At 42.0% G+C, this 14,606-nt stretch overlaps 1 protein-coding gene across 1 annotated transcript; it reads left to right on the forward strand.

Annotated features, from left to right (window-relative positions):
- The first annotated feature begins 253 nt into the window (after positions 1–253).
- On the forward strand, positions 254–13,176 carry b4galt4 (UDP-Gal:betaGlcNAc beta 1,4- galactosyltransferase, polypeptide 4). Its single transcript, XM_066661846.1, has 7 exons — positions 254–334; positions 2,113–2,730; positions 4,461–4,693; positions 5,764–5,951; positions 6,159–6,281; positions 7,434–7,538; positions 8,948–13,176. Exons 2-7 carry the CDS (start codon positions 2,421–2,423, stop codon positions 9,087–9,089), a joined length of 1,101 nt encoding a protein of 366 aa, XP_066517943.1. The 5' UTR covers positions 254–334; positions 2,113–2,420; the 3' UTR covers positions 9,090–13,176.
- Positions 13,177–14,606: the final 1,430 nt, after the last annotated feature.

Here is a 14,606-nt window from a genome sequence, read left to right on the forward strand (position 1 = left end):
TGTCTAACTTTTGCCCATGTTGAGTCAAGCAGATTTTTATTAAACAGCAATATATATATATATATATATATACCACCATACGCACCATAAGACCTCCAAGTCAAACAGACTGACATCTCCACTATTCAATCAACGATGGGCTAATTTACAATTCCAGCCAATCATAGTGCAGAGTCTGCCCTGTTGTAGCCAATGACAGAGCAGAAGGCGGGGTTTAGGCCCACTCATACGCCCGTGTTTGCGGAAGTAACGCCCTCATTTGTGAGATGTGGCTGTAACGGGAGTCAGCGAGGAGCTAAATAAAGAAAACAAACCGTTTTCCGAATAATTTCCGGTATGACACATGCTTTTATTTATTTATTCTCTTCGTTTAATTTTGAGTGCATTTGTTTATATCCATTCTTATCGTCTCAGGAATGAAAAGAGCTAACATTGATGTTATCTGTGCTTTAACACCGTTAGTTCTACTGGCTTTACTCTCACACTGGCACTTTCTGTATTTATCCCTTTTATTACCTCCTAATAACCACTTAATGATTATTATTAATCATTTTAACACTCTCCTCTGGTGGTAGGGTCACTTTTATTGCATTTTTGCCGCTGTCCATGTTCAAGGTAAAATGCGTGAAAATATGTTTGTCTTTAAAAGAGGAATAAAAATCAATCTCGCAACAGAAAATGAGTTTAAGGGAGGAATTGATCTAAAATGCTTATTAGACGTTGATATTACCCCCACTGATATTTTCTGATGTACTGACTGCTTTGGAAATATCCAAATGTTAAAGCTGTGCTGCATTTTCACCAATCAGCCAAAACATTAAAATGACCTCCTTGTTTCTCCATACACTGTCCGGTTTATCAACTCCTCTACACAAACAAATGTTTTTGTAATTTTGTAATTACAACCTGTGGTTCATCTGTTGCTCCTCGTACGTTGTTAGCCCCTTTCACCTTGTATTTCAGTGCTCAGAAACCAGGTCTGATCTGGGTGGTGGGTCATTCTCAGCGCTGCAGTGACACTGACGTGGTGGTGGTGTGTTAGTGTGTGTTGTGCTGGTGTGAGTGGATCAGACACAGCAGTGCTGCTGGAATTTTTAAACCCCTCAGTGTCTTGACTGAGAATAGTCCACTGACCAAAAACATCCAGCTGACAGCGTCCTGTGTCACTGATGAAGGACTAGAGGACGACCGACACACACTGTGACTGTAACAAAATGTGGTTTTACACTTTTACTGACAAGAAATATAAAAGAAATAACAAATTTCATGAATGTTGTTTCACTGTTTGTTTTTGTCAGAAATTACAGATAGCTCCTGAGACTAAACTGAGAAATCAATTTATGATTGTATTTAAACTGGTAAAAAAACTGAAAGCAGGTTTATTTCCCAGTTGACGTGGCCAAGCTTTATTCAGTAACATAAAGGACAAGTGAAGGTCCTTTTTCAGGTTCGTGTCGAAGAAGTGATTGGTAGAAATTCCACATGAAAGACACACTTGAGTGATTTGTGCAAACACGAAAGAAGAGAAGCTGCATGTGATTCGTCGAGTCTGGCACTCGAACAAAAGGCCAGGGTTTAAGAAGCGATCCACGGCGTTTGCTGAGATTATTACCTGCAGGGAGCGGTCAGACAATCGCTCCACAGAGGGAAAGAAAGGAGGGGAAAAAAAGTGGGAGAGATAGAGGGAGGCATGAATAAAGCGGTATTGTTCTCAGAGGAGGTCTGAAGCGAGGTGGACTCAGGTGGGCTCCAGCTCACCTGTGGAATGTAGAATATCTCACCTCCTCACTGTCTCACCTCCTCACTGTCTCATCTCTTCACTGTCTCATCTCTTCACTGTCTCATCTCCTCACTCTCTCATCTCCTCACTGTCTCATCTCCTCATTGTCTCACCTCCTCACTGTCTCATCTCCTCAACTGTCTTCACAGCTCAACATTGATGTGAGTTGTTTATTTTATGTATTTTTAACGTCTTGGATGAGGCTGTATGACATGTTTATTACAGTTTTATTGGGGCGTTCTGTTGGTCTTTGATGTTGTCATGTTTTATAACATTCAGAGCTGTTGTAAATATTTAAACAGTAACCTGTGTGTTTCTCTCTTTATGTGCAGGTCTCTTCGGGAAGACTGTCCTGGACTATTACAAGTGACGTCTGTTTTTTAAGGCAGTTGTTTTTCTGAAACATTTTTGTTGACTTTTATTAAAAATGGAAATCTTCCCAAGACTAAACCGACAGGTCACTAAAGGCCAAAACGTATCCGTGATCATATGCAGGGCATTGAGCCTTGATTAGGTCATAGTTTTCCTATTATCTTTTTATTTTGGGACAGATTTGGGGCAGATGTCTGTCCCCAGGACGCTGTGTTTGTGTTTTTTTGTCTTTTCTTTTGTTTTACATTTTCGCAGCTGAGCCACAGCCATGTCCTCGTGCCCCGCAGTGTCCTGGTTCACCCGAAAGGTCAAATACATTTTGTTGCTGATTATTTGCATGTGTGTGTTCGCCTGGATAGAGACACTTATTAATGGGCAGCTGAAAACGACAGAACTGGTTGCCACATTTTCTCAGCAGCAGAACAAGGAGAAGAGCAGGAAAGAAGGGGATACACAGCTGGAGAGAAATACAGAGAGCTGGACACCTGCTAAAATAAACAAGCTGGACCCTGAGGAAGAGGAGGAGGATGAAGGACAGGCCACCAAATCCATTTGCCCACAGGAATCACCACTGCTCCGTGAGTTTTACCCCCAAAATGTCTGCCCTTAACTAGAGACCGATCAGTTTAAGCCAAAAAATGAATGAATCATAAAATGGAAAAGATGCTCAATAATTAACACATAATATATATTCTCAAACCTCAATACAATGATCTTTTCCACATTAAATATGCACCAGCTACATTTATATGCAGGTCCACTTTAAATGGTCACATTCCAGTGCTTTAGCTTCTTATACAGATTTCCCGTTCCACCTTAAATGGTGAAATAGTTATGTGAAGTGTAAATCATGTGTTTATAATATTTAATAATAATGATAATATATTAGACTCTACCCTATAAAACACACACATTAGTGATAGGGGCAGTGAGCACACACACAGAGCCGTGGGCAGCAATCAGTTGGGGGTCAGGTGCACGTATTCCCAGGCTCCATATTTTCTTGCAGATCCAGGGCATTGAACTGGCAATGGGTCTCAGACTTGATTCTTTAACCTCTAATCCCTTACTGGCACGTAAGCTTTGTCCAGGAATAATCTATTCAGCCCTTAAACGGTGCAGCAGTTATAGTCCAGTTATATTTACATTTCTGTTTTAAATGGTAGCTCCGGTCCAATGAGGTCTGTTGTGTTTTCGGTGGTTTGGTTTTCTGTTTTTATCACGTTTGTGGGAAAGGTGATGTAAATGAGGTGATGTGCTGGAGGGGATTGTGGTTGTGATAAAGATCTGAGGCTTATTTACATATGTGCACTGTAGTTTAAAACAGCTCAGAACTGGTTTCTCACTGTGTGTATTATATCTGGACGCATAGTTAACTGTGTTTGCCTTTTGTTTGACAGACTGATACCACCTGTCCTCATTCCAGGGTCTGTAACCACAGGGCAGACCCTGATGGATTTTAACCCTTTGATTTACTGGGGAACGATGTCACAGAACTGGTTCTGAATGCTGTGAATGTGCTTCTAATCAGATCCGCCTTTAGGTTTTCCTGGTTTTGACAGAGTTTAACACAAGATTAAAACTGGTTTCACTAAAAATTACTTAATCAAAATCTTAACTACACTCCTCCAATTTTTAATCAACGTCGCAAACATCTGTAGCCAGGAGTCTAAGAGATTATATACTCTCACACTCTTTCTGACCTGATCTAATAGGACTAGTTGTTAGTATTCTCCTCCAAGCGTGTTGAGCTGCAGTGACGGTGTGTTAGATGCAGTTAGAAAGATGCTGGGATTGTTGTTAAATTTCATCCGCAGCTTTAGAGATGAATGGGTTGATGACATTGTGCTCAGTTAGTGAAGAATAAGTGTAGCTCTGTTTAAGTTAGAGTCCCACAGCTCCTGCTGCGTGAATGAAATTGTTTACGCATTACAGCCTCAACAGCTGCTCAGAGACTTGTGACTGCTTTAAAACTGTGATTCCTCCCCCTCTCTTCGCTGTTTACTGAGATCCCGCTCTCAAATAAAAGACAAACATGCTGATTTCACTCCTGCAGACCTCTCTCTTCATTACAGCTTCATTCCTGACACACACCGGAGCTATGTTAGTTTGATTATCTGAGTGTCTGTTCTAACAGGACTTTGGACCAGGACTTTGGCCAAAATTTTTTAAATGTGTTAAGGAGCTTGTGACACTGAAGACGGCCCTGGTTATTCTGTGCTTTTTTTATAAATAAGTTGCACTGGATATAGAAAATAAGCAGCAATAACAAAAGCAATAAATGTTGTGCTCCTGTTTTTTTTTTAAGGTGGACCACTGAAGTTAAATTTCGAGCCAAGTCTGACTCTGGAGCAGGTGAAGAAAGAGAATGCGGCAGTGGTTAAGGGTCAGTTTGAACCTCTGGACTGTTCATCCAGACAGAGTGTGGCCATCCTAATCCCTCACAGAAACCGAGAGAAACATCTCCTTTACCTTCTCCACCACCTCCACCCCTTACTCCAGAGACAGCAGCTCCACTATGCTATCTACGTCGTCCACCAGGTCTGTTTAACTACTTTACTCCTTTTATTTTGGAAGACATTTAAAAACGGAGATAAATGTTGCAAATAAACATTGTAAACACTAACGCATGGTGAAGCATTATCTTCCAAAAATCTGTTCCACTCTCAGAGAGTATGGTTAGCGTGATCAGATTACTAAAAAATATGAACTAATTTTGTGACAATAGAACGTATGGCTTCTGGGTGTAGTCTCTTACACAATGAAACAATACACAAGTGAAATAATAGGATTACTGAAGCTTGTGTATGGGCCATGTGTAAATAACTTTAACAGATTCTGTCACGAGCTGAGGATTGCACTGGTTAAAGTGCTAAAGTTTTCCATTGGATCATAAAGTGTTGAAGTTTTCCATTGGATCATAAAGTGTTGAAGTTTTCCATTGGATCATATGACGAAAATGCTAATATGACTAACAGAGCATAACAGCCTGCTACTCCTCATTATAAAACACAGTTTGATCTCTGACACGAAAAGACAGTGGGCTTCTGTGTTTTAAAATGCTGTGAGACCCTCTTCAGCACAGAGAGAACAGCAGTGTATGAGATAAATATATCCATCTTTCATATCTCTTTACATTGGTACTGCGAAGCCAAAAACGATGACCACAGCTAAATGTTCAACTGAAAATCTACTATAGAAGCTAATTATCTCCTTGTTATAACACTAGAATAAATTTTAGCTTAAAGTTTAGATAATTGCACATTTTCAAAAATGCAGTTTCAATATAAATATGGTCCCTTGTTTGGTCATATGACCAGATCTGGAAAACAGTGATCCTAGCTAAATATAATTTTTTTATTGATATTGAAAACAATAGAGCTGAGGCATGCATTCACTGGATCTGAGTAAGTTAATCTTAAATTGTCATAGTTAAGAAGCTCTATAAAAAATGATCAGGAATGTTTAACTTAAGCTTAGACGTTAAGCTAAAATTAGTTTGGCTAAGTCAGAGATCCTGTTTGTTGAGCTGGACTGAGGTTTGATTTAGGATTACCCAGCTGTAGTTTACAGGATTTAAAAAAAGGTGCATGTTTGTGATTGTCTTCAAGGCTGGAGAAGCTACGTTTAACCGGGCCAAGCTGCTGAACGTGGGCTATCTGGAGGCTCTGAAAGACTACAGCTGGGACTGCTTCATCTTCCACGACGTGGATCTGATTCCTGAAAACGATCGCAACCTTTACACATGTGAAAATCAGCCCAAACACCTGGTGGTGGGCAGGAATTCCACCGGCTACCGGTACGTACAGGCAGACTGACATACCTGCGTGAGATATAAATCCATACAGCTTTGTGGAGGTGTGTGTATTTATGGCGGTGTTAGGCTTAAGATACACATCTTCTACTACTGATTTATGGCAGAACACTGTAAATGTTTGCTCATTACACAAAAGTCCTCTTTTAAGAACGTGAAATGTGACGGCAGTGCTGATGTTGACTCTTTCAGGCTGAGATATCAAGGCTACTTTGGGGGGGTGTCGGCAATGACAAAGGAGCAGTTCTCCAGAGTTAACGGCTTCCCAAACACATACTGGGGCTGGGGGGGCGAGGACGATGACCTCCGCATACGGTAAATAAACTGCTACACTCATGGAAATGTTGTTTAAACAGATTTGCTTTATCATAGTGGCTTTATTTTGCTGAGTTTGTACAAGGACAGTGCCTTGATCAGGGACATGTGACACGTGACACACTGAACGAACAGGACCTGTGCATAGATATTTAAAACATCTATAAACTAAATATTGAAAAAAGTTAATGGACCGTGGTAAAACACTCAGATTCATCTGTAGAATCTAGAATGGGACTATTTTAGTTTTATTTACTCAAATTTGACCCAGGCTTGCACACTTTACACATAATATCAATAAAAATAGGCTTAGGGTTATGGTTAGAGATAGGGTTATAGGTGGATCATATAGCTTGATATTATACGTCCAGCTAAAGGAGGATAATATCATGAAAATGTGAAAAGAAATGTACATTTCAAGTTATTCAGATATTTTTTCCTCTCTATTCGGACAAGTATTTATAAATGAATGTACCTGGCGACAAAACAGAACAGTGTTTGGGCCCCAGGTTGTATTTGGTTAGATGTTGAATGTGATTTTTTACTGTAACTGTATCTTTAAAATAGGGGTGAGCGATATGGCTCTAAAATATCACGATATTTCAAGGTATTTTTGGCGATAAGACAAACTGTGACAGTCATTTCAAGAACATAATATAATAAATGCTTAAATTATTATATATATATATATATGTATACATGTGATGGTTTTGAACATTCATACAATAAATTTTGGTTATTTTTATTTTGCAAACAACAATAAATCATTAAGATTCTGATTTTGAATAAAGTAATGAAACAAATCTACCACTAAACTAAGGTTCAGAAACATTAATGCATGTATATAAACAGAAAATATAAACAATTGTGTGAAAAATACTCATAAATCCTCACAGTAAACAAAGAAATACAAAACAGATGCTAGTCTAGAGTCAGTGTGGTTTATCTGCTGTGAGTTAGAGCTAACACTAACCATGCAGTTCTCCTCTAAACCTAAACCGAATAACCTAAACCTCAGGGGACTGGCTTGTAACTCACTCACTCACTCACTCACTCACTCAGTTAGGAACTGCACCACAAGGAGTTGCTGTACAGTGCTTCACATCAGAGACACTTTGTCCTTGTGTTAACAGCTACCTCTTGTTTTTTCAGAGTGCAGCTCCAGGGGATGCATATCGTCCGGCCGTCACCGATTGTGGCCCGTTACACTATGGTCTTCCACAAGAGAGACAGCGGCAATGAGGTCAACAGAGACAGGTCTGTGTGGAAGATGACCTCAGAGTCAAATCTATTAGAGATGACTGGACTTCTCCATGTGTGTGAGGATTTAAATAAGCTGATAGCTCTGTGCTGATTTGGATATAAGCTACAATAGGTTCAATAACGCTACAGCTAAGGAAGCAAAGTTTAGAGGCCAGTCGTGCTTCACCCACCTCCTCCGATCTGTGGATTTATATCATAAGAGCAGAAATGTTAAAGTTACAGACATGATCCACGTATCACAACAATGATCAAGGACTAATGTATATAATCATGCCATCCGGTGACATCTTAAAGGTGTGAAAGGGAATTAGAGAGTAATCTAGCTGCAAAATAAAGCTGTAAGGTGAGACTCTATTACCCTTCTGTATAAGATCACATAAACCCTCACTGGATCACAGTGTATTTCTGTCCAAAACACCACCACCACAACACAATTCTTCTACCCTTAATTTCTCAGACCTCAGATTGTGAAGGGACCACAGGACTTACGCGGTCCTGGACATTTCAAGGCTTTGTTTCAGCGATAAAGAAGCTGTGAAAAAGAAAAGCAGCTGTGTTCCAGTCCGGGTCTATACTCCTCTCAGTGGACACTGCAGGAGAGTTTTGTGCTGTTTTTTCCATGCTTCACGGCTGAGGTCATTGTTGGTGGTGGTCTTTGTGGCTGTGCTCCAGCACTTATCCCAGCGCTCTGATGGATTCCTTTAGCATGAACACCTCTCTACCTTCACTAAATCACCCCCTGACCACGAGAGGGACACATTTAAAGGGGTAAACACTCATGAAACGGCAAACTCTAGATGTAGTTAAAGAAGTGATAGTGAGTAATTTTACACGGTCACATCAGTGGATCACACTCAGCGAAGCTGTGATATTTCAAGACCCCCAAACTGTGTCCACTCCTGGAAAAGGGGTAGAATATATCCCCTTTAGAGCAGTAGATCATTAGAGCCATGTGGATGTGGTGTTGTCATAGTAACGTGAACAAACCCACGGCTACATGTTGTAGACTTTTTTCAGTCTGGTTTTATTTCCTGGCAGAGATCAGACTTTTTATTTAAAAAAAAAAATCTAATTATGGAGCTCTGCAAATGAAAGTTTTGAGCAGTGTGCTCACTGTGTTCTTCGGGAGGAGTTCAACATCAAACCTTATGGGGTGCTGTCACCCTCTGCTGGTGAGGCAGCCTCCTGAGACTTTGTTAGAGTCAGATATGTGTTCACTCTATAAGTTGTGATTTCTATGGAAGACACTGTTGGTTAAAGATAAAAAAACCTTTTTAAAGAGGGGTTGGACAATATTTTAGACAATATCTGGATGGTCTGGATGAGGACTGAGGGTTAGAGCCAGAAGTAGCACTTTAATGGACTTGGATTTGGGTGTTTAACATAATTATTTTCGTCCACAGAATGCGTCTGCTGGGCCGGACACCTCGGATGTGGAAGAAGGATGGTTTAAACTCTTGCTCTTACACAACACTGTCAGTGGAGAGGCCTCCCCTCTACATTAACGTCACTGTGGACATCGGGAAGCCTCCAGTCTCCTCTTGAGTCCAGGCCTTTGTGAGCCTCTCTGCGCTTAGAGACAAGTAAACTGGAAAAGTCAGAGTGTAGAGTGAATTCAAGCCTGAAAAACAGCCTGTGGCCAGCACAGACTCTGAACTTGCTGCATTCTCCAAAAGCAGAGACTAAGAGCTGCAACCGAAGACCTGAGGAGAATTTTCCAAAGGTATATATTCATATGCAAACATTTATGGTTAAATTTTACATTGTATTTGATTTTCAAATGAAAGGAGAATAAGGTCTGCATATTTTGATGCACAATGGCTGTGTTTGAGGATGTCATAGCCTGTTTTTTAAATGCCTTTTACCTTTTCTGTTCTATATTTTTATAAATTTTGGTCTTTTTTTTCAACGTATTAAAAATAGCACAGCAAATAAATAGATATTGTGCACTAAACTGTAGAGGCTGTGTAAACTGGTTATGACATTTGACCAGATTGGGTCCAAACTTTTTTGCATAAAGCAGAGTTTAAATGTCTTTATAGTAAAACTCTCAATTTCAAAGATGAATTAGCATCGTGTTAGTCACGTAGAGGCTAACTATTAGCCACGTTAGCATGTTTGTTGGCAACACAGCCTCTCTTTCTCAGCTCTACACATTTTCTACATTTTCAGCCGTATTTACTCTTCTTTACGTTTTCACACTACTCTCTGGCCAAGAGAAAAACTTGGTGTAAGACAAACCTAATTGATCCTGAGGGAAATTGCTGGGTGATGTATGTTTACATCAAGCAGAGTCAGTGCAGAGAAGTTCACTTAAATCCTATTTATCATTTAAAGAATTAGAATTGTGGAAAACATGTTTTGCTTGCTGTTTTAAAAGAAAGTTGTTGATACTGAAGTGAACAGGGTTGGCACGGTTGCGCAGCAGGTAGTGTCATAGTCACACAGCTCCAGGGATCTTGAGGTTGTGGGTTCGAGTCCTGCTCCGGGTGACTGTCTGTGAGGAATGTGTTGTGTTCTCCCTGTGTCTCCATGAGTTTCCTCCGGGTGACTGTCTGTGAGGAGTGTGGTGTGTTCTCCCTGTGTCTGCGTGGGTTTCCTCCGGGTGACTGTCTGTGAGGAGTGTGGTGTGTTCTCCCTGTGTCTCCATGGGTTTCCTCTGGGTGACTGTCTGTGAGGAGTGTGGTGTGTTCTCCCTGTGTCTGCGTGGGTTTCCTCCGGGTGACTGTCTGTGAGGAGTGTGGTGTGTTCTCCCTGTGTCTGCGTGGGTTTCCTCCGGGTTACTGTCTGTGAGGAGTGTGGTGTGTTCTCCGTGTCTGCGTGGGTTTCCTCCGGGTGACTGTCTGTGAGGAGTGTGGTGTGTTCTCCCTGTGTCTCCATGGGTTTCCTCTGGGTGACTGTCTGTGAGGAGTGTGGTGTGTTCTCCCTGTGTCTGCGTGGGTTTCCTCCGGGTGACTGTCTGTGAGGAGTGTGGTGTGTTCTCCCTGTGTCTGCGTGGGTTTCCTCCGGGTGACTGTCTGTGAGGAGTGTGGTGTGTTCTCCCTGTGTCTGCGTGGGTTTCCTCCGGGTTACTGTCTGTGAGGAGTGTGGTGTGTTCTCCCTGTCTGCGTGGGTTTCCTCTGGGTGCTCCGGTTTCCTCCCACACTCCAAAAACACACGGTGGTAGGTGGATTGGAGACTCAAAAGTGTCTGTAGGTGTGTGTGTGTGAGTGTGTGTCACTCTCTGAAGGTCTGGCGCCCCCTCCAGGGTGTGTTCCCGCCTTGCACCCAATGATTCTGGGTAGGCTCCAGAACCACAGCTGCCCTGAACTGGATGGATGAATGAAGGAATGACGTGAACAGGTTTCATTGATGCAGATTACAATAGCACCCCCTTGTGGAGCAGGCATTAAATGTGAGTGATTCTGACTGAGTTAATCTGAAAAATAAATACTAACTGATGAACTTAATGTGGACAAGAAAAAAGTGCGAGGAACGTGTAATAAGATTCACTAATTAATGCAGTTTGACCCATGGGTGCCTAAACTTTACTGGGAGAGAGAAAGAGTAAGAGAGAGAGAGTGTCTCTGAGGGTTTCTGTGAGGGTTTCAGAGTTGAGACCCAGCCGCAGGTTGGTGTCATTAGCGAGGTTTATTTTGGATGTTAATGAGCTTTGGGAACAGGTGTTACAGTGAGCCGCTTTCAAATTTAGGTCAGTGTTTGAGCTGAGAGCGTTTGGGCTGTGTGCACTCGTATCCAAACATTTCTAGACACCTGCTCGTCCAGTATTACTTCGGAAGTGAGGGGTCATCATTTACCGCAGCACCAGCTTCTTCTCTTCAGGGGAGGCTTTAGTGTAGGAGCATTAATGTTGGAGCATTGCTGTGAGGATGTGATGGCAGCTCCGTCTCTCCAGAGAACACAGCGGCACTGCTCCACAGCTCAGTTTAGGGAGGTTTTATAAATCCGTGGCCGCTCTCAGCACTGGGCATGGTGACTTTATGCTCATGTGCAGCTGCACCAGAGCGTCATGTTTAATTTAACGCTTTCCTATGGACAGTAAATTAGAACTCAGCAGTGTGCACACATTACAGAAGCTGAATTCACTCATCACACAAGGTCTGGATACTTTTGGACATCGTGTGTGTGTCTGTGTGATGTGTGTGTGTCCAAAACTAATTCTGCAGAATAGAACAAAAATTATGAATGTTGCGTAGAAAAGTATTTCGGGGTCATGTGTTTACAGACTCACGGTAAACAAGAACAAGACATTTATAAACAGAGGTTTTAAAGGGTCTGTGTCATTGGAAACCTTTGGGTTTTTTGTTTGTTTGTTTTTGTTATTTTTGAGGGACATGTAAACACTGTTGTTTGTAGCTTATACAATATACACACTGATCAGCGATAATTTTACACTTACCTCCTTGTTTTCAGGAGTCATAGACCACACTGGAGCATGTTGCAGTTCTACAATTACAGACTATCGTCCACTTGTTGCTCTGCATTCTTCATTAGACCCCTCTTCCCCTGTTCTTCAGCACTCAGGACCCCCACAGAGCAGGTGTGATGTGGTGGTGGATCATTCTCAGTGCTGCAGTGACACTGACGTGGTGGTGGTGTGTTAGTGTGTGTTGTGCTGGTGTAGAGTGGATCAGACACAGCAGTGCTGCTGGAGTTTTTAAAACCCATCCATCGACCAAAAACATCCAGCCGACAGCGTCCTGTGTCACTGATGAAGGACTAGAGGACGACCGACACACACTGTGCAGCGACAGATGAGCTACTGTCTCTGACTTTACATCTACAAGGTGGACCAACGAGGGAGGAGTGTCTCACAGAGTGGACAGTGAGTGGACACAGGGTTTAAAAACTCCAGCAGCACTGCTGTGTCTGATCCACTCGCACAAGAAAAACACACACTAACACACCACCACCACGTCAGTGTCACTGCAGCTCTGAGAATGATCCACCACCACATCACACCTGCTAATGAAGGGTGGGGGGCATTAATAAAGTATGCAGAGCAACAGATGGAGCTGAGAGAATGGAGAGTGAGGGAACAAACAAGGAGGTGTTTTTAATGTTTTGGCTGATGAGTGTGTGTGTATGTTTATACAGGCTTCAGAGTTGTGTATAATGTAAGCCGTGTTGCTGAGGTTTTGGACGGTAACAGGTAGATGTTTACAGCTTCAAATGCCTTATTGTTGTTTACAGCTTCGCTTTATTATCAACTTTGTGTTTTTATTTGTTTTTTTTTTCACCTGAGTTTAGCCTGAGCCTAAAACCCCACAGTAATTTCCTGACAGAACTCATAAATATTCAGCGTGTTCTGAATAAATACGAGGGTCTATTTGGTCCCGAGGCACGTGTGTTTTTTTATCTTATGTGTTATTACTTCTCACACACTGTTGCTGCTTCTCACCTGTTTGTACTGAGCTGTGGAGACAGAGTGCTGTTTAACGACTCCTTTCTCCCCGTAGCGCTCAGTGCTTTACGCAGGTCTCGTTTACTGCTCCGCTGTCAAGGATCATGAAGTGCCATTGAGATTTTCCTTTGCTTTTATTGCCTATGCTTTTATTTTGTAGTGCTGTGCTAAAACTTTAATTTTGCCGATATTAACGTGCAGTTCAATCATCTGTAACGGGTGACGGGATTCTGGAAAATCTGAATAAATTATTTCCTGAAAACAAATATTTGCTTTGGTTTTGATTTCTCTCTCTCTCTCTGTCTCTCTATGTTTGTCTTTCTCTGATTCACACTGTCCCTCTCTTTGTCTCACTCTCTCTATTTCTCTCTCTCTCTCTCTCTCTATTTTTGTCTTTTTCTGTTTCACTCTCCCTCTCTTTTTGTCTCAATCCCTCTCCCTCTCTCCTTCATTTACTCTCTCTATTTTTGTCTCTCTTTCTTTCTCTCTCTCTCTCTCTCTCTCTCTGTGTCTTTCTCTCTGATTCACTCTTGCTCTTTTTGTCTCACTCCCTCTCTGTGTCTTTCTCTCTGATTCACTCTCGCTCTTTTTGTCTCACTCCTTCTCCCTCTCCTTCATTTACTCTCTCTATTTTTGTCTCTCTCTCTCTTTCTCTCTCTATTTTTGTCTTTCCCTGTTTCACTCTCCCTCTCTTTTTGTCTCACTCCCTCTCCCTCTCTCCTTCATTTTATTCTATTTTTGTCTCTCTTTCTCTCACTTTCCTTCTCTCTTTCTCTGACTCACACTTTCTGTCTGTTGCACATACAATTTACAATTTAACTCTCTCTCTCTCACTCACACACACACACACACACTCTCACTCACTCACACACACACACTCACTCTCACTCACTTACACACACACACACACACACACACTCTCACTCACTCACACACTCACTCTCACTCACTTACACACACACACACTCTCTCTCTCTAACTCACACACACACATAAACAGGCCACACAGATGTCCAAGGTGTGGACAAAAATGCAGAAAAATGTCGAGCATGGGCTCTTTAAAGCTCCTCTATGAGGTGTGATCCAGCAGGTGGCGCTGCTGAGCAGGTGCTGTTTGTAAGTCTGTGAGGAGCTTCTACTGTGCTTTACTGAGATCCAGGGCCCACGTTCTAACTCGTACCTGCTCTGAGGCACCTGAGTTGTTGTTGAAGGTTCACTGCTCCACGCCCTTAAAGAAGAGTCTATTTAAACAATTTAATATTCAATAATTAAACAAACCTCAGTAAACTGAATTATTTTCATCTTTAATGAAGGTTCAAATGGCTCAAGCTCCAGAAAACACGATTACATCACTGGACACTGTCAATCCGACATGCTCGCCTCAGTGAATTGGGCCTTTGTTGGAATAGGTCATGTGACCCGAGGCTCCACTGGGGACGCTGACCTTTGGTGTGGATCACAAGGCTCAGACGCGGAAATGGACACTTTAGAGATGGAGACGGTTTCTGTTCTCACCGTCTCTGAGCTGGGGTGGGCTTTTCTCTTGAGTGAAAGAGTCTTTTCTCCATTTGTGGTGGTGATTTTGGGGGAAAATATTAAGGAACATGTGAGGAGAAAGATCTGAATGTGCCCAAACTTAAAGCATGTGAGTCTGTTTA

This window comes from Hoplias malabaricus, chromosome 2 (assembly GCF_029633855.1).
Source record: "Hoplias malabaricus isolate fHopMal1 chromosome 2, fHopMal1.hap1, whole genome shotgun sequence".
NCBI classification, from domain to species: domain Eukaryota; kingdom Metazoa; phylum Chordata; class Actinopteri; order Characiformes; family Erythrinidae; genus Hoplias; species Hoplias malabaricus.

Excerpts from the sequence above, each read along its gene's own strand:
- b4galt4 (XM_066661846.1), top strand. The coding sequence starts at position 2,421 with ATGTCCTCGTGCCCCGCAGTGTCCTGGTTCACCCGAAAGGTCAAATAC. Across the intron at positions 6,282-7,433 it reads GACGATGACCTCCGCATACG|AGTGCAGCTCCAGGGGATGC; the intron begins GTAAATAAACTG and ends TTGTTTTTTCAG. Across the intron at positions 7,539-8,947 it reads AATGAGGTCAACAGAGACAG|AATGCGTCTGCTGGGCCGGA; the intron begins GTCTGTGTGGAA and ends TTTCGTCCACAG.